Source organism: Brassica napus, chromosome C9 (genome assembly GCF_020379485.1).
Source record: "Brassica napus cultivar Da-Ae chromosome C9, Da-Ae, whole genome shotgun sequence".
In the NCBI taxonomy this organism is placed as follows: domain Eukaryota; kingdom Viridiplantae; phylum Streptophyta; class Magnoliopsida; order Brassicales; family Brassicaceae; genus Brassica; species Brassica napus.
In genome coordinates, this window is record NC_063452.1 from 18,224,168 (window position 1) to 18,242,101 (window position 17,934).

The following is a 17,934-nucleotide window of genomic DNA, read 5'->3' on the forward strand; positions in this document are numbered from 1 at the left end:
AAGTTCTCTGCCATTTTCTTGCATGAACTTATCTAGACATTTTTATTTATATAATCCATCATGTTATCCTAAATATTATTTCTACTGTTTTACTTAAGTTGGTGATAGAAATTGTTTGTAATGGAATAAAAAAAATACCTAACAAAACATATTAATGTTTGGAAATGTGTAGAGTTTGGATGTTTAGATATTAAATTTTTGGACTATTGATACATTCTTCTGTTGGTAAATTTTTAAAATATCCTTTAATTACAATAATCTACTTCTCCCAAAAAAATCAAAAATAATGTTTGAGAGGGTTATATATATTAACCTACAATAGAACAATGTTTCAGTTAATTATTAAAATGGACGTGCCGGAGTGGTTATCAGGCATGACTAGAAATCATGTGGGCTTTGCCCGCACAGGTTTGAATCATGCCGTTCACGCTTTTGATAAACGTTTTTTTTAGAAAGTACCACTACTTTTAATTATTTTTCTTATGTTAGTTTACTTATTACAGTTAGGTAAATTAAAAAATGTTACAAAACATTTCGAGATACAAACAATTAACAATCATTTTTATGTTCTTCTTATTATACTCAAAAATGAGTAACCAAACAAGCATGTCCTTATCTAATCTATCTTATTAGAATGCCGACTTTAGCTAAGTCGGTAGAGCGGAGGGCATTTTTTTAAGCAGAAATTCCTTAGGTCGCAACTATTTTTCTTTTATTACTAATTTTATTTTTCAGAGTATTTTAATAATATTACACATATGCACATGTCTTATAACGTATATTCCGTAATAGGAGTATATAACAAAATTAGGTTTGTTTCAGAAAATAGGGTGGACTGACTTAAAAATAATTAGAAATCTCATTTAAAATTAACACAATGTTTATAAAAAATTAGAAAGATTTTTAATCTGTGGTTTGAATCCCTTTTTTAGTTAAGGAAAATTTCTCGAACTTTCAGGATTTAGAAATATTTTTCTCCAAGATCAACAATTTTGAATGAACATAGTATAAGTTACATTGTCTATGTTTATAAAAAAATTGAAGAAATAAAAAAGTTTCGGTACAGAATAATGATTATCAAGTGTCAGATAAAAATCAAGGACTATTGAACCACCAGTTCAAATAGTCCCCGCAAGATATTTTGAATTAGTTTCTTCTAATTTTTTGCTACTGCTACAATGGACTGGGAAATATGTATTATATTATGGATTTTTTTATTATTTTGTTATGCATAAACTATATAATTATTTAAATGCGCAAACAATATGTACATTATTGTGTATCAATAATCTATACGTAGAATGTACACATGTATGAAATGTTGTATACATCCAACCTTAGCTCAGTTGGTAGAGCGGAGGACTGTAGTAGTTGAAGAATATCCTTAGGTCACTGATTCGAATCCGGTAGGTTGGAAATGTTTTAGTCAAGAATTTTTCATTTTGATTTTGACGTTATGTGTCAGAAAACTGAATTGTGTAATTATGCCAAAAATTGAACGTTATGAAGCTAAATTTCATCTTTTTGGTGTCTTATTTTTTTCAATACTGAATGTGCTAAAGTGAACATTAAAAAGTAATTTCTAAGAGTTGGCCTATTATCTATATTCAAACACGAAAACTATAATATAAAATGAATATGTAAAATGTAAATAAAATTCAATTTGGAAGATTGTCGCATGTGCCAATCAGTTTTAAATGTTGTCTTAAGGGTAGTGGAAGTTCTCTTCCATTTTCTTGCATGAACTTGTTTTTTAATTTTTATTAATATAACCAATCATGCTATCCTAAATATTATTTCTACCATTTTACTTAAGTTGGAGATAGAAATTGTTTTTAATTTGTACTCAACTGGAATAAAAAAATATCTAGCAAAATATATTAATGTTTTGAAATATGTAGAGTTTGGATGTTTAGATAATAAATTTTATACTATTGATATATTCTTCTGTTGGTAATTTTTTAAAATATCCTTTAAATACAATCGTCTACTATTCCCGAAAAAAATCAACAATAACGATTGAGAGTGTTATGTAGATTAATCTACAATAGAACAATGTTTCAGTTAATTATTAAATTGGACGTGCCGGAGTGGTTATCGGGCATGACTAGAAATCATGTGGGCTTTGCCCGCGCTGGCTCGAATCCTGCCGTTCACGCTTTTGAGAAACGATTTTTTTTTTTAAGAAAGTACCACTATTTTTAATTATTTTTCCTATGTTAGTTTACATATTACAGTTAGGTAAAGTAAAAAATGTTACAAAACATTTCGACATACAAACAATTAACAATCATTTTTATGTTCTTCCTATTATACTAAAAAATGACTAACCAAACAAGCATGTCCTTATCTAATCTATCTTATTACAATGCCGACTTTAGCTCAATCGGTAGAGCGGAGGGCATTTTTTTAAGCAGAAATTCCTCAGGTCGCAACTATTTTTCTTTTATAACTAATTTTATTTTTCAGAGTATTTTAATAATATTATGCATATGCACATGTCTTATAATGTATATTCTGTAATAGGAGTATATAAAAAAATTAGGTTTGTTACAGAAAATAGGGTCGACTGACTTAAAAATAATTAGAAATTTCTTTTAAAATTAAACAATGTTTATAACAAATTAGAAAGATTTTTAATCCCTTTTTTTAGTTAAGGAAAATTTCTCGAACTTTCTTGATTTAGCAATATTTTTCTCCAAGATCAACAATTTTGAATGAACATAGTATAAGTTACATTGTCGATGTTCTTATAAAAATTGAAGAAATAAAAATCTTCTTTATAGGAAAATGATTATGGAGTGTCAGATAAATATCGAGGACTATTAAACCACCAGTTCAAATAGTCCTTGCAAGATTTTGTGAAATAGTTTCTTCTAATTGTTTGCTACTGCTACAATGGACTGGGCAATATGTATTATATTATGGCTTGGTTTTAATTTTTTTTATGCATAAACTATATAATTATTTAAATAAGCAAACAATATGTACATTATTGTGTATCAATAATCTATATGGAGAGGATGGTGACAACGGAAACCCTAGGAGACGACGACGGCGATTCGACTCGTGACTCACAGCTCCTCCCGGAGGCAGACACAGAAGGAAAAGAGGGCTCCCCCTGGGCAAAGACACTTCCAACTGAGCCACCTCCACCTTCAGCCCCTGTGGATGGCGTTGTGGAGATTACAATCCCCGACGAGATCCTGGCAGACCCAAACACTCTCTGGCGGTGCTATGTGGTTGGGTACTTCATCGGCTATGCTCCTCACATAGGTTCAATCCACGCTACTGTGAATCGACTCTGGTCCTCACCGAAGATGGGAAACAAAATCGATGTGCAATTTCTCGAAAAGAATACCATCTTGTTCCGGATTGAGAACCCACAGATGAGAGCTCGAGTGATTCAGCGTCGGTACTGGCACATTGCTAACATCCCCTTGGTGGTGAATGAATGGTCCCCAGAAACGGCTCTAGACCCTCCAGATCTTTCGGCCATGCCCATCTGGATTGATCTCAAGGGGGTTCCGAGTCCGCTGTTCTCTCAGTGAGCCCTGAAGTGTCTCAGTCGCGCAGCAGGCAAGTTTGTCAAGTTGCATCCAAACACTGAGAAGTGTACTAGGCTTGACGTGGCCAGGGTCCTGGTAGAGGTCAACTTGTGTAAACCACTGGTGGAAAAGATTAGTTGTCTGGACAAGGATGGGAGGAAAGTGATGATAGATGTTAGCTACCCTTGGTTACCTCCAAAATGCAACGTGTGTGCTGCTTGGGGCCACAAGGGAAGCAGCTGTTCATCAAAGAATGTTCAAATCCTGCATAAGGATAAGGAGATACTGAGTGGTTCAGGACACTCTGAGGAGGTGATGAACGGAACGGTTGCGGGGAGTAACGACCTAGACAACAATCGAAATTTTTGTCAAGGACTTGCTATTGGAGCTTGAGGGATTACCCCCAGCACTCGGGAGAGACGGTGTTGGGGATGTTTCGAGGAAAGGTTTTGAGGTTGGAGGCACATCAAAACCGGGTACTGAAGTGGAGACACAATCAGCAGAGAACCAATTTTGGGCTTTGGTGGGTAGAGAGTCTCCACCTCCACCTCGAAATGGGGAAAATAATGAAACTAATGGCGACGAGATGCAGGGAGAAGATGAAGTTATCATATCGCCGTCTAGGTTCAGTGTCTTAGCACTTGAGGATATTGTTGAGGAAAATGAAAAGGAAGAAGATGAGCTAGAGGAGGGAGAGATGGAGATAGGGGAACTGAAAGTGGGCGCAAAGATCAAAGATTCTTCAAAGAGTGGTCGTTTACGCTCGAGTGCCAGTCTCAAGCTAAGCAAACAAGTCCCCATTCGAGCTAACTCTAAAGCGGTCAAGTCTAGTAACAATCCTAAAAAAGCTTCCGTTCAGAAGTTATGAAGTCCTTTTTCGCATGGAACATGCGTGGCTTCAACATGCCACGAAAACATAGAGAAATACGGCGTTGGGTTCAAACAGTGAAATTCACTTTTGGGTGTCTGCTGGAGACGAGGGTTCAGAAGGAAAACTATGGAATTTGTATGGAGGCAGCGCTACCGGGTTGGGCCTCTATGGCCAATTACGAGTACAGTCAGCTAGGGCACATTTGGTTTTGTTGGACAGACAAGGTGGTTGTGACAAATATTAACGTTAGCTCTCAGGTCATCACTTGTGCCGTCCAGTCACATGAAACAGGAGAGCAGTTCATTTGTTCAGCGGTGTATGCTTCGAACAGTGAAATGGAAAGAAGAATTCTGTGGGATGAATTACGAGGTACACATGCAGCTTATCAGTATTTAGACCTGCCTTGGATAGTCATAGGTGACTTCAATGCAATCCTTTCTACTAGAGAGCATTCTCGTGGGGGTGGCGCCCCTTCCTCTCAACTGGGGATGAGGTATTTCGAAGAATTGGTAGGGGACTGTAATCTTACTGATATGGCGCCAACTGGGGCTCTATTCACTTGGTGGAACAAGCGAGATGAGGATCCTATAGGCAAGAAGTTGGATAGAGCTTTGATAAACGAGGCTTGGTTTAGAGACTTTCCACAGTCAGTAGCACGATTCGAGGCTGGAGGCATATCTGATCATGCAAGATGTGTGGTTCATCTTACTGGTAACCACAATGAAGCCCGCAAACCGTTCCGTTTCTTCAACTACCTTACCGAGCATGCTGAGTTCCTCCCAGTTGTTAAAAGAGTGTGGGAGACGACTCAGGAAATTCATCACTCCCGCTCGGCTTTGAGCAGATTCCAAGCCAAGCTAAAGCTCCTCAAGTTCGAAATGAGACTCCTTAAAAAGACTCACTACGGGAATCTACCAAACAAGACAAAGCTTGCATTTGAGGAGATGTGCCATTGTCAAAATGTGGTACTGCTGGATCCAACCCCTGTTACACTTGCTGCAGAAGCTGAGGCATCAGCGAGATGGAACAAGTTGGCTTCAATAGAGGAGAAGTTTTTTAGACAGAAGTCTTGCGTAAGATGGATGGGAGCAGGGGATCAGAACACGACTCTTTTCCACCGCTCGGTTCAGACTAGGAATGCTTCGAACTCCATTACAATTCTTGTCAATGAGGCGGGTGAAACGCTCACAAATCTTCCAGACATAAAGAAGGAGGCGGTCATGCATTTTCAGAAATTTCTCCAAGTGCAGGATATGGACTCTGAAGGAGACTCCCTCCCTCTCCTACAGGAACTGTTATCGTATCGCTGCTCTGATGGATCAGTTGCTAGTCTTGTAGCTCCGGTATCAGCTAAAGAAATAGTTTCTGCCTTGCATGCTCTGCCAAGCGATTAGGTCTCTGGCCCAGACGGCTTCACCAAAGAGTTCTTCGTAGCAGCCTGGTCTATTGTAGGAAGGGAATTTGTGTTCTCAGTGCAGTCTTTCTTCTTTTATGGATTCTTACCCACGGGAATCAATGCAACGACCCTCTCGCTCATACCTAAAACCGAAGAGCGCAGACTATGAAGGAGTATCGACCGATAGCTTGCTGCAACTTCTTGTACAAGGTCATCTCAAAGATCCTTGCCTCTCAGCTCAAAGAAATTCTCCCAGAGGCAATAGAGCTAAATCAGACTGCTTTCATCAAAGGTAGACTACTCTTGGAGAATGTCCTACTAGCCACTGAGATCGTGAGTGGCTACCACAGAACCAGCAATTCCAATCGAGCTGCGATCAAATTTGATATCTCCAAGGCGTTTGACACGGTTCGGTGGTCTTTTATCACATCTGTTCTGAAAGCCATGGGTCTACCTGCGCAGTTTATACTCTGGATTAGGGTCTGTATCTCGACAGCTGCTTTCTCGGTGTCGATCAATGGCAGTCTAGAAGGTTTCTTCACGAGTGCGAGAGGAATTCGACAAGGCTGCTCGCTTTCGCCTTATTTGTACGTCATACTGAACAATGTTCTGTCCAAGATGTTGAATAAAGCAGCAGAAGCGCAGCAGTTTGATTATCATCCTCAATGCAGGGAAGTGAAACTTACCCATCTTAGATTTGCAGATGACATACTAGTATTCACAGATGGTACTACCAGGTCACTCCGCGGGGTGTTGCAAGTCATGGATCAATTTTCTCGGATCTCTAGGCTGCATATAAACGCCTCTAAGTCATCTATCTTTGCTTCTGGTCAGACTGTAACTCCTATGCTAAATGAGGCCGAGCGGTTAGGGATCAAGGCGGGGAAGCTACCAGTTAGGTACTTGGGCATGCCACTTACCACCAAAGCTCTATCGAAACAAGAGTATGAGCCACTCATTGATCAGGTGAGGGGAAGAATGTTGGCATGGAGAAACAAATGCCTCTCCTACGCGGGTCGACTACAGCTGATTAAATCAGTAATCTCAGGCATTATCAACTTCTGGAGCCAAGCCTTCGTCTTGCCAAAGGCTTGTCTGAACGAATTAGAAAGTATGTGCAGCGCTTTCTTGTGGTCTGGCTCTCCTAAACAGACGCACAAGGCTAAAGTGGCATGGGAGGACCTCTGTTGTCCTCTAGAAGAAGAAGGATTGAGAATAAGAAAGTTGCGCGATTCATCTTAAGTCTTTGCTTTAAGCCTAATCTGGAGGATCATCTCGAAAAAGAGCTCGCTGTGGGTATCATGGATACAACAGTACCTGTTGAGACAAAACTCTTTTTGGGACGTTAAGGAGGATGCAAAAAGTTCTTGGATTTGGAGAAAGCTGTTAAAGCTTCGGTCGCTAGCATATCAGTTCACACGGGTTGAGGTCAAAGATGGGCGAAATGCTTTCTTTTGGTTTGATAATTGGTTGCAGAGTGGAAGACTTATTGACATTACAGGTGCAGTGGGTATTTGCTATCTTGGCATTGCCCGCAATGCTAGAGTATGTGAGGTGGTCACTCAAGCGCAGTGGAGTGTCAGAGGACATAGGAGTCAGCATTTCCATGAGCTACATGCCCACATTCAGAGAGAACCGGTCCCTGATGATCAACAAGGACAAGATGTGATCCTGTGGAAGCACTCCGATGACAATTTCAAACCATGGTTCTCTTCAGCGCGCACTTGGGATCAGATCAGGCAAAAGAAGGCCACACTTTCTGGAACAAGAGTGTTTGGTTCACGCAAGGAGTACCGAGGTTCTCCTTTATAGTCTGGTTGGCTGTGAGGAACAGATTATCAACAGGAGACCGAATGAGAGCTTGGGGCATTCTTCATGGCTGTCCTTTGTGTGGAGAGAGGGATGAAACACGGGACCATGTCTTCTTCGCGTGTCCCTACTCTTTTACAGTGTGGGACAAGTTAGCTAACAGACTGAGTGGTAACAGAACGGATCCTGATTGGATGACCTCGCTGCAGTTTTTAAGCGCAAACAACCTGCAGATAATGGACAAGATACTGCTCAAGATGGTTTTTCAAGCCACCATCTACCATTTATGGCAGGAAAGAAACCGAAGAAGGCATCAGACAGGCCATCGCACGGTTGATCAAACAGTCCGAGTCATTGACAAGGCAATGAGAAACAGAATCTCCTCTCTTCGCTACAGAGCTGACCATAAGTTCACTGGTTTGATGCGAAGATGGTTTGAAGTCTCAGCCAATACATAGCAGAATAAGATTCATCTTTTAGCCTTGTAAATTTTTTTTTTAGGCCTATAAGTCTTTGTAAATGCTTATTCTTTTTGCCATGATCAATAAATTTCACATTTAATAAAACAAAATAAAAAAAAATCTATATGTAGAATGTACACATGTATGAAATGTTGTATAAATCCGACCTTAGCTCAGTTGGTAGAGCGGAGGACTGTAGGAGTTGCAGTATATCCTTAGGTCACTGGTTCAAATCCGGTAGGTCGGAAATGTTTTAGTCACAACTTTTTCATTTTGATTTTGACGTTATGTGTCAGAAAACTGAATTGTGTAATTATGGCAAAAATTGAACGTTATGCAGCTAAATTTCATCTTTTTGGTGTCTTATTTTTTCAATACTGATTGTGCTAAAGTGAACATTAAAAAGTAATTTCTAAGAGTTAGCCTATTATCTATATTCAAACACGAAAACTATAATAAAAAATGAATATGTAACATGTAAATAAAATTCAATTTGGAAGATTGTCGCATGTGCCAATCAGTTTTTAATATTGTCTTAATGGTAGTGGAAGTTCTCTGCCATTTTCTTGCATGAACTTGTCTTTTAATTTTTATTAGTATAGTCAATCATGCTATCCTAAATATTATTTCTACCACTTTACTTAAGTTGGAGATAGAAATTGTTTTTAATTTGTATTCAACTGGAATAAAAAAACGTCTAGCAAAAAATATTAATAATTTGAAATATGTAGAGTTTGGATGTTTAGATAATAAATTTTTGTACTATTGATACATTCTTCTGTTGGTAAAATTTTAAAATATCCTTTAAATACAATCGTCAACTTCTCCCGAAAAAAATCAACAATAATGATTGAGATTGTTATGTAGATTAATCTACAATAGAACAATGTTTCAATTAATTATTAAAGTGGACGTGCCGGAGTGGTTATCGGGCATGACAAGAAATCATGTGGGCTTCGCCCGCGCAGGTTCAAATCCTGCCGTTCACGCTTTTGAGAAGCAGTTTTTTTAAAAGAAAATACCACTATTTTGTAATTATTTTTCTTATGATAGTTTACTTATTACATTTAGGTAAATTAAAAATGTTAAAAAACAGTTCAAGATACAAATAATTAACTATCATTTTTATGTTCTTCCTCTTATACTCAAAAAGGATTAACCAAACAAGGATGTCCTCATCTAATCTATCTTATTACAATGCCGACTTTAGCTCAGTCGGTAGAGCAGAGGGCTGTATTTTTAGCAGAAATTCCTTACGTTGCAACTATTTTGCTTTTATAGTTAATTTTATTTTTTCAGAGTATTTTAATAATATTACGCATATGTACAAGTCTTATAATGTATCTTCCGTAATAGGAGAATATAACAAAATTAGGTTTGTTTCAGAAAATAGGGTGCACTGATTTAAAAATAATTGGAAATTTATTTCAAAATTAAACAATGTTTATAAAAATGAGAAAGATTTATAACCGGTGGTTATAATCCTTTTCTTTTAGTTAAGGGGATTTTCTCGAACTTTCTTCATTTTTTATTTTTTTTCTCCAAGATCAAAATTTTTGAATGAACATAGTATAAGTTACATTGTCTATGTTTATATAAAAATTGAAGAAAAAAAAGTTTTGTTATAGAAAAATGATTATCGAGTGTCAGATAAAAATCTAGGACTATTGCACCACCAGTTCAAATATTCTCCGTAAGATTTTGTGAATTAGTTTCTTCTAATATTTTTGCTACTGCTACAATGGACTGGGAAATATGTATTCTATTATGGCTTTTTTATTATTTTGTTATGTATAAACTATGTAATTATTTAAATGAGCAAAAAATATGTACATTATTGTGTATCAATAATCTATATGTAGAATGTACACATGTATGAAATGTTGTATACATCCGACCTTAGCTCAGTTGGTAGAGCGGAGGACTGTAGTAGTTCCAGAATATCCTTAGGTCACTGGTTCGAATCCGGTAGGTCGGAAATGTTTTGGTCACAACTTTTTCATTTTGATTTTGACGTTATGTGTCAGAAAACTGAATTGTGTAATTCTGGCAAAAATTGAACGTTATGCAGCTAAATTTCATCTTTTTGGTGTCTTATTTTTTCAATACTGAATGTGCTAATGTGAACATTAAAAAGTAATTTCTAAGAGTTAGCCTATTATCTATATTCAAACAAGAAAACTATAATACAAAATGAATATGTAAAATGTAAATAAAATTCAATTTGGAAGATTGTCGCATGTGCCAATCAGTTCTTAATGGTGTCTTAAGGGTAGTGGAAGTTCTCTGCCATTTTCTTGCATGAACTTCTCTTTTAATTTTTATTAATATAATCAATCATGCTATCCTAAATATTATTTCTACCATTTTATTTAAGTTGGAGATAGAAATTGTTTTTAATTTGTATTCAACTGGAATTAAAAAAATATCTAGCAAAAAATATTAATGTTTTGAAATATGTATAGTTTGGATGTTTAGATAATAAATTTTTAGACTATTGATACATTCTTCTGTTGGTAAATTTTAAAATATCCTTTAAATACAATCGTCAACTTCTCCCGAAAAAAATCAACAATAATGATTGAGAGTGTATGTAGATTAATCTACAATAGAACAATGTTTCAGTTAATTATTAAAGTGGACGTGCCGGAGTGGTTATCGGGCATGACTAGAAATCATGTGGGCTTTGCCCACGCAGCACTACAGAAAATTGGTGTATTGATAGCATAATATAGTAGTGTTTAAGTGTGTTTTGCTATTGTTTGTGTTTTAGTAGCGTTTTGCTTTTTCTAAACGCTACGAATAAGTTGTCATATAAAACGAGATTGTCACGTTTAGTTATTCATAGCACTTTTTTTGAGAAAACGCTATCTATGTTAAGCGCGGAAATCTAATTAGTGGAGCGCCTAAGACTTATCGAAACTTAGTCTCCCTCTCGTTGTTTCCCTCTAACTCTCATTTTCAGACTCCCTCCATCGAAGCTTCATGAACCATTGTTTCCCTTTAACTCTCATTTTTTAAGATTCCATCCATCAAACTTTCAGTCTCCCTCTCGTTTTCAGACTTCGAACTCTCAGTCTAACAATCAGATTCGTTCTTTTTTCCCCCGATTCTCATCGACAATTCCGTCGCTCTCCTCTGTATCTCACTGCCGAAGAACAAGTTCTAGTTAAGGTTCGTCAATGTTAGCGATTGTTCGTTCTCGTCCTTTAGGGTTAACGGGTTTAGATTCGTCGAGCTAATCTTAGAGATTGTTCGTTCTCCATTTCCTTTGTTTTATGTTTCTCGATTCTGATTCTCGAAAACCATCTCATTTTTGCATTGACACTGTGAAATTGGAGCTGTGTTCTGAGATGGACAAGTCCTGGGTTTGGCTTCCAAGGTATGTTTACTTAATCTTTTATGCTTGCTTATTTTGTAAATGCAAATTAGGCTCTGAAGTTTATATAACTTTTAATCGTTTGATATATTACAGGGCAAGCAATGATTATGAAAAGGGGGCAACTGATTTCGTGAATACATCAGCGTTGAGGTTGGGTAATCCTCTGAAAATCTTCTGTCCCTGTGTCGACTGTCGGAACATGTGTCATCAAACTCTAAACACAGTCGTGGAGCATTTAGTCATAAGGGGGATGGATAAGAAGTAAAAGAGGAATGATTGTTGGAGTGTTCATGGAGAGATAAGAAATACGAAGACAGTTGATTTTGAGAGTGTTGACCACTTAGAAGCGTACGAGTTGTTTAGAACTGCGTTCTCTGATGCTGAAGACAATCCACAAACCAGAGAGCGACCAGAGGTAGTTAAAGGTGAAGAAGACTCTGAGTTCAAGAAGAAATTGCAGGATGCAGAAACTCCACTCTACTACAACTGTTCCTACTACACTAAGATATCTGCAATCATGGGACTGTATCACATAAAAGTAAAGAGTGGGATTTCAGAGAATTATTTTGATCAAATTTTGACATTGGTACAAGACATGCTGCCTCAAGGGAATGTCCTTCCAAAGTCCACAGGTGACATCAAGAAATTTCTGAAGATATTTGGTGTTGGTTATGATGTTATTCATGCTTGCAAGAATGACTTTATTCTTTTTCAGAAACAGTATGAGGATATGGATAGCTGCCCAAGATGTGGTGCTTCAAGATGGGAAATTGACAAGCTTACCGGAGAAGAAAAGAATGGGATTCCAGCAAAGGTACTACGGTATTTTTCTATCAAATAAAGACTGAAGCGGATGTTTAGATCGAAGAGGATGGCTAAGGATTTGCAATGGCATTTCAGCAATGGTAGTGAAGATACCATGCGACACCCGATGGACTCACTGACTTGGGCTCAGGTTAATGATAAATGGCCAGAGTTTGCTTTAGATCCGAGAAACCTTCGTCTTGGACTATCTACAGATGGTATGAATCCTTTCTCCATTCAGAACACAAAGTACAGCACATGGCCAGTTTTCTTGGTAAACTACAGTATGCCTCCCAGTCTGTGCATGAAGGCAGAGAACGTAATGTTGAGTCTCCTGATCCCTGGTCCAACTGCACCAAGCAACAACATCGACATTTATCTTGCTCCGTTGATAGATGATCTTATTGACTTGTGGAATGAAGGTATACAGGCATATGACTCATTATCCAATGAGAATTTCACACTCCGAGCTATTCTGTTGTGGACTATCAGCGACTATCCAGGTTTGGGGACATTGGCTGGTTGTAAAGTGAAAGGGAAACAAGCGTGTACAGTGTGTGGCAAGGATACACCTTTCAGGTGGTTGAAATTTAGTCGAAAGATGGTTTATTTGGGCAATAGGAGACGACTGAGGCCAGGCCACCCTTACCGACGCCGCAAAGCATGGTTTGACAATACCGTAGAGGAAGGGACTGCAAGCAGAATTCAAACCGGATCTGACATATTTGAGATGCTCAAGGACTTCAAGAATGATTTTGGAAAACCCTTAGAGAAGAAAGGCAAGAAGAGAAAATCATGTGTGGATGAAGATGATGAGATTGGAGGTGAAGAATATGAAGAAGATACTGACCAATGGAGGTGGAAGAAACGGTCAATTCTATTCGAGTTACCTTACTGGAAGGTAGTACTTTCTCAATACACTGTTATTGAACTATATGTTTACCATATTCTAACCGTTTCTAATTATTTTATGTATTAGGATATGCCGGTACGTCATAACATTGACGTAATGCATGTGGAAAAGAATGTGTCTGACGCCATACTGTCCTTGTTGATGCATAGTACAAAGTCAAAAGATGGTGTGAAAGCTAGACAAGATTTAGAAGATATGGGGATTCGCAGCTCCTTACACACTGAGGTACGTGGAAAAAAGACATACCTACCTCCAGCTTCTTATTGGTTGACGAAGGATGAAAAGAAGATATTTTGCAAGAGGTTATCTGAATTCAGAGGACCAGATGGCTATTGTACGAATATTGCAAATTGTGTTTCCCTGGATCCTCCTCAGATTAATGGTTTAAAGTCACATGATCATCATGTTCTTCTGCAAAACCTGTTACCTGTTGCATTGCAAAAATTACTTCCCAAAGGACCTAGGATTGCAGTGACTAGACTATGCAACTTCTTCTGCAGACTGTGTCAGCGTGTGATTGATCCTGAAAAGCTATGGAATTAGAGAGGGAGCTTTTTGAGACAATGTGTCAGATGGAGCGGTTCTTTCCCCCATCACTTTTTGATATAATGTTCCACCTACCTATACATCTAGCTAGAGAGGCACGCTTGGGAGGGCCAGTACACTTTAGATGGATGTATCCATTTGAAAGGTAATTTTATTTGGTTTACCTCTTTGAATATTATAGTTGTTGTGATAAATATTTGACAAAAATCTGTTTTTTTTTATCTCCAGGTACATGAAAACACTTAAGTCTTATGTTAGAAATTATGCAAGGCCAGAAGCATGTATGGCAGAGGGTTACATGGCAGCAGAATGTATTGCCTTCTGCATGGAGTTTCTTAAAAAAACTGTACCAGTTAATCAACCTGCGAGTCGTAATGAAGATGTTGATTTAGATGATGACATCCTTGAAGGCCGTCCAATCCAGAGATCCAAAGACGTTATACTTTCAGATAAAGAGCGGGACATTACACACAGATATGTTCTAATGAACACAACAATTATGAATCCATATATTGAGTAAGTTGATAAATTGCATACTTAATATTCATGATTGTATATGTGTGTTTACACTTATTGTTACCGCTATGTCAGTATGCACTTGGAAGAGTTGCAAGAGAAGGATGCTCGTTGTCGGCAAAATGAAACTCTGTTATGGAAGTTACATGTGGAGCAGTTTACACAATGGGTAAGGATAAGGTATATGTAGCAGTGGACATCAAGTTTTCTTTACTCACATTTCTATTCCTAGCACTAACACCATCTTATCTCTGTTGTTGTCAGATTTATTCTAACCCAGAGGAGCAATCCAAAAAGCTAAAATGGTTAGCATTTGGACCACGAAATTCAGTTGCAAGGTACAAAGGCTTAATCATCAATGGACATCGCTTTCAGATAGAGTCACTAAAGAGGAAGACTCAGAAGAGTGGGGTAGCATATGATGCTTTCAGTATGTGTAGATCTAGTGCAAAAGATAGTAAACATATGGCAGATATAGTATCCTACTATGGAGTGATAGAAGAGATTATACTACTCGACTACCATATGTTTCACGTGCCACTATTCAGGTGTAAGTGGGCTAACAAAGGGCATGGGTTGAAGGTAGAAGATGGTTTTACGCTTGTGAACTTCCACTTAAACCAAGCAGCATTCCAAAAAGATCCATACATTCTGCCTTCACAAGCAAAGCAAGTGTTTTATACAATGATGACTCTTCTGATTGGTTATGAGGGCACCACCAAGAGGGTATCACGAGTTAGAGACAGAAGAAGAGTTTGCTGCTGCACCAGTATTTGTTGACGAGAATGAAGATTTGGGGAATGATTATTCTGACGATGAGAGTTTCTGTTGTAGGGATGATTGTGAGGGGGTCCTAGTTGTGGAGTAATAGGGATATGACTAGTAACTGGTTTTGGTTTGATATCTGTTAGTAACTTTTTTTTTACGTTAGTTACAGGATAAAGATAATGGAGTACGGGATGATTCAACGTTGCAGTAAGCGCCAACGAGGACTAGATGCTAGCGTTGAACCACTTAAGTCTGGGAAAAAACGCAAGTTATTGAAGGCACACCAAGACGAAGAGCAAACACAGCATCGAACAAAGCATCATGAAGAAGATCGAACACATCACCCAGAAGTAGAGCATCATCAAGAAGATTGACGACAGAATACAGGAGAAGAGCTTGAAGAAGAAGAGCAACCAGAAAAAGACTTAAGAAAAGATAAAGAAAAACCTCCAGAAGCTGCAGAGGACACACAGAAGTCAAAACCCAAGACAAGGAGAGGAAAACGACCAACCAGATTGAGTAGAGTTGCTAAAAATCCTGAGGATAAGATTGACGTTGAATTTAACACTCTCTGTGAGCATATTGGAGATGGCTCAGTGCTACTTTCATCCTTTCTGGGTATTCATGTGAGGGAGCATGTACCAGTGTTACTCGAAGACTGGAGGCAACTCGATGAACTTACAAAAGACACAATGTGGGAGGAAATTCAGGTATTATTTAGTGTTCGTACAAGTAACTAGTAGCATGACATGGCAATAATCTGTGATAATGTGGGAGGAAATGATAAGTGATAATTTCTGTCTTTTTTGTAGGCAAGGTTCAACTTGAAAGAACAATGGCAAAAGGATGCTATTATAAAACAAATGGGTGGGCTCTTCAGGGCATCAAAATCTAGGCTGGTGGCCAATATCCATGCTATAAGTAGCAGGGAACAGATTATTAACTTAAAACCAAGCAATATCCCATCTCTGGCAACTTGGCTAAATTGGGTGAAGATCAAGAAATGAGAAGATTTTAAGGTTACTGCTGAATAAATATTTTCTCTAATAGTATGTGTGTGTATAGAGACCACGAAGCCTAATCTTTGATTTTCTTTTGAAGAAAACAAGTGCCCACTTCAGGGAATTGCGTAGGAGTCAGATTCCGCACACGACAGGCCGCAGACTAACTCATAAAATGGTATGTGTCTGTCATTTAAAAGTGTACAAGATTTATAGTGAATGAGATAACCTAATCTGGTATTCTGTGATTCTGGTAATTGTAGAAGAAGCAGAGCAAGGAGCCTGAAAAGGTTACTAGAAGTAAGGTTTGGATTGAAGCGCACACACATAAGGATGGGAGACCCGCGAGACCAGAATTTGAAGAAACCATTGTGAGCAATCAACTTTCTGATGTGATGTCTTAGTATGTTTATATTCTCTCACTCAAATCACATATTTGAAACATGAAAAAGTCAAAACAATTGATAGTGAACTGGACTCCACTGCTAGCACGAATATTAAAGAAGATGCTGTGAGTAAAGTCTTAGGACAAGACAGACCAGGAAGAGTTAGAGGTCTAGGCCGGGGGATTACTTCATCAAAGTTAGCTATATTGGCAGCTAGAGACACACACGTCATGAAGCTTGAGGCCAAACAAGCAGAACTAGTGGATGTAGTTCGTGGCTTGAAGGAACAACTTCATAACTTGACTGAATCAAGGAGAGTTGAAGTTGGGTCTACTACCTCTGAATTGAATACTGATGTTTACAAAGGGGGACGTGGATGTCAGATTTTGGATTGGTGTGTAGAGGAAGAGGTTCTTATTGGGGAAGGAGAGTTTGTTTCAGCTGACGCAGCGTACAAGATTGGACGCATTCCAATAGGTCCTAACACGGCTGCTATTATTGTCAAGTCGTATGAGGAGCAAGAAGCAGGGCCACTATGGAGGCCTTCAGTAACTGTCAGAACACTGAGGCAAGCTGTTGGACAAGTTATCGCATGGCCAGTTGATAGGTTCATATTGGACAGTGAAATGGACTCTCCAACTCATAAGACTGCTGGTTCAGCGGTAAGTATTTCTCTGTCTCTTTTGTTGAATTGTATGTGAATATATATATATGAAACTGAAAGTTGAATTTATTACTTCTTTTTTTCTACTAAGGTGACAAGTGATGATAAAATAAACATCTATGATTGGAATTCAACTGGTGTAATTGTTTCTGAGGTCGTTTGTGTTCCACGGACCCAGATGATCTGGTAAACGACATCCCACTGGGTCCAGGTGCTGCTATTGTGAAGGTTGATGTGGCAGTTGTTGAAGATGCCAATGGAGACCAGTTTCTGATGAAATGTTTCTGATGAGTCATGCAGTTAAGATGAAAATCCCATGGCCTTTGAATAAGATTCAACAGATTAGTCAGCAAGCCATGAAAGAGACGATATCAAAGAATAGCTCTCCCAAGGTAATATTCTAAACCTTCTCAATTTTAAAGCTTAAGTAATGGATTTCTGTTTGTGATAGCCTTTTTAACGAACCGTCTCTAATTGTCATTGCTAGAGTGTAAGTCACAGCTCTGATAGCAGCAAAGTGGTAAAAGGAAGTGCGTCCTCTTAGACTGCAAAGGGTCGGGCAATAAGGTGGCTGAAGATAGAGTTTTTTCAACCGATCCAGAAGCTATAGTTCATTTTGTCCCCTTGGGTCCCAATGCAAGCAAGGTATGGGTCGATGTGGTTAAAATTGGAGAAGCACCTGTTTGGAGAGGAAATTCAGAGATTCAGTTCATTGATGATGCTTTAGGTGTTCCAATAGCTTGGCCTAATGAATTTCTCATTGTCAGTTGAACATTACATGAACTTGTTGTTGTATATCTTTTTATGAATTATGTATGGTACTTTGGCTTTCAATCTGATGCCTTGGTGTTATTATTTTCGTGAACAAA

General features: G+C 38.1%; 1 protein-coding gene and 3 non-coding genes across 4 annotated transcripts; all 4 read left to right on the top strand.

Moving 5' to 3' along the window:
- The first annotated feature begins 4,412 nt into the window (after window positions 1-4,412).
- On the top strand, window positions 4,413-5,813 carry LOC106363687. Its single transcript, XM_013801958.1, has one exon. It carries the CDS (start codon window positions 4,413-4,415, stop codon window positions 5,811-5,813), a length of 1,401 nt encoding a protein of 466 aa, XP_013657412.1.
- Window positions 5,814-8,247: 2,434 nt separating this feature from the next.
- Window positions 8,248-8,332, top strand: TRNAY-GUA. Its single transcript is given in 2 exon segments — window positions 8,248-8,284; window positions 8,297-8,332. It is a non-coding gene; the product is annotated as a tRNA-Tyr (tRNA).
- A 660-nt stretch (window positions 8,333-8,992) lies between these two features.
- Window positions 8,993-9,074, top strand: TRNAS-AGA. The gene has a single exon. It is a non-coding gene; the product is annotated as a tRNA-Ser (tRNA).
- A 904-nt stretch (window positions 9,075-9,978) lies between these two features.
- On the top strand, window positions 9,979-10,063 carry TRNAY-GUA. The gene is given in 2 exon segments: window positions 9,979-10,015; window positions 10,028-10,063. It is a non-coding gene; the product is annotated as a tRNA-Tyr (tRNA).
- The last annotated feature ends 7,871 nt before the right edge of the window (window positions 10,064-17,934 follow it).

Coding starts and splice junctions, on each gene's coding strand:
- LOC106363687 (XM_013801958.1), top strand. CDS start 4,413: ATGAAGTCCTTTTTCGCATGGAACATGCGTGGCTTCAACATGCCACGA.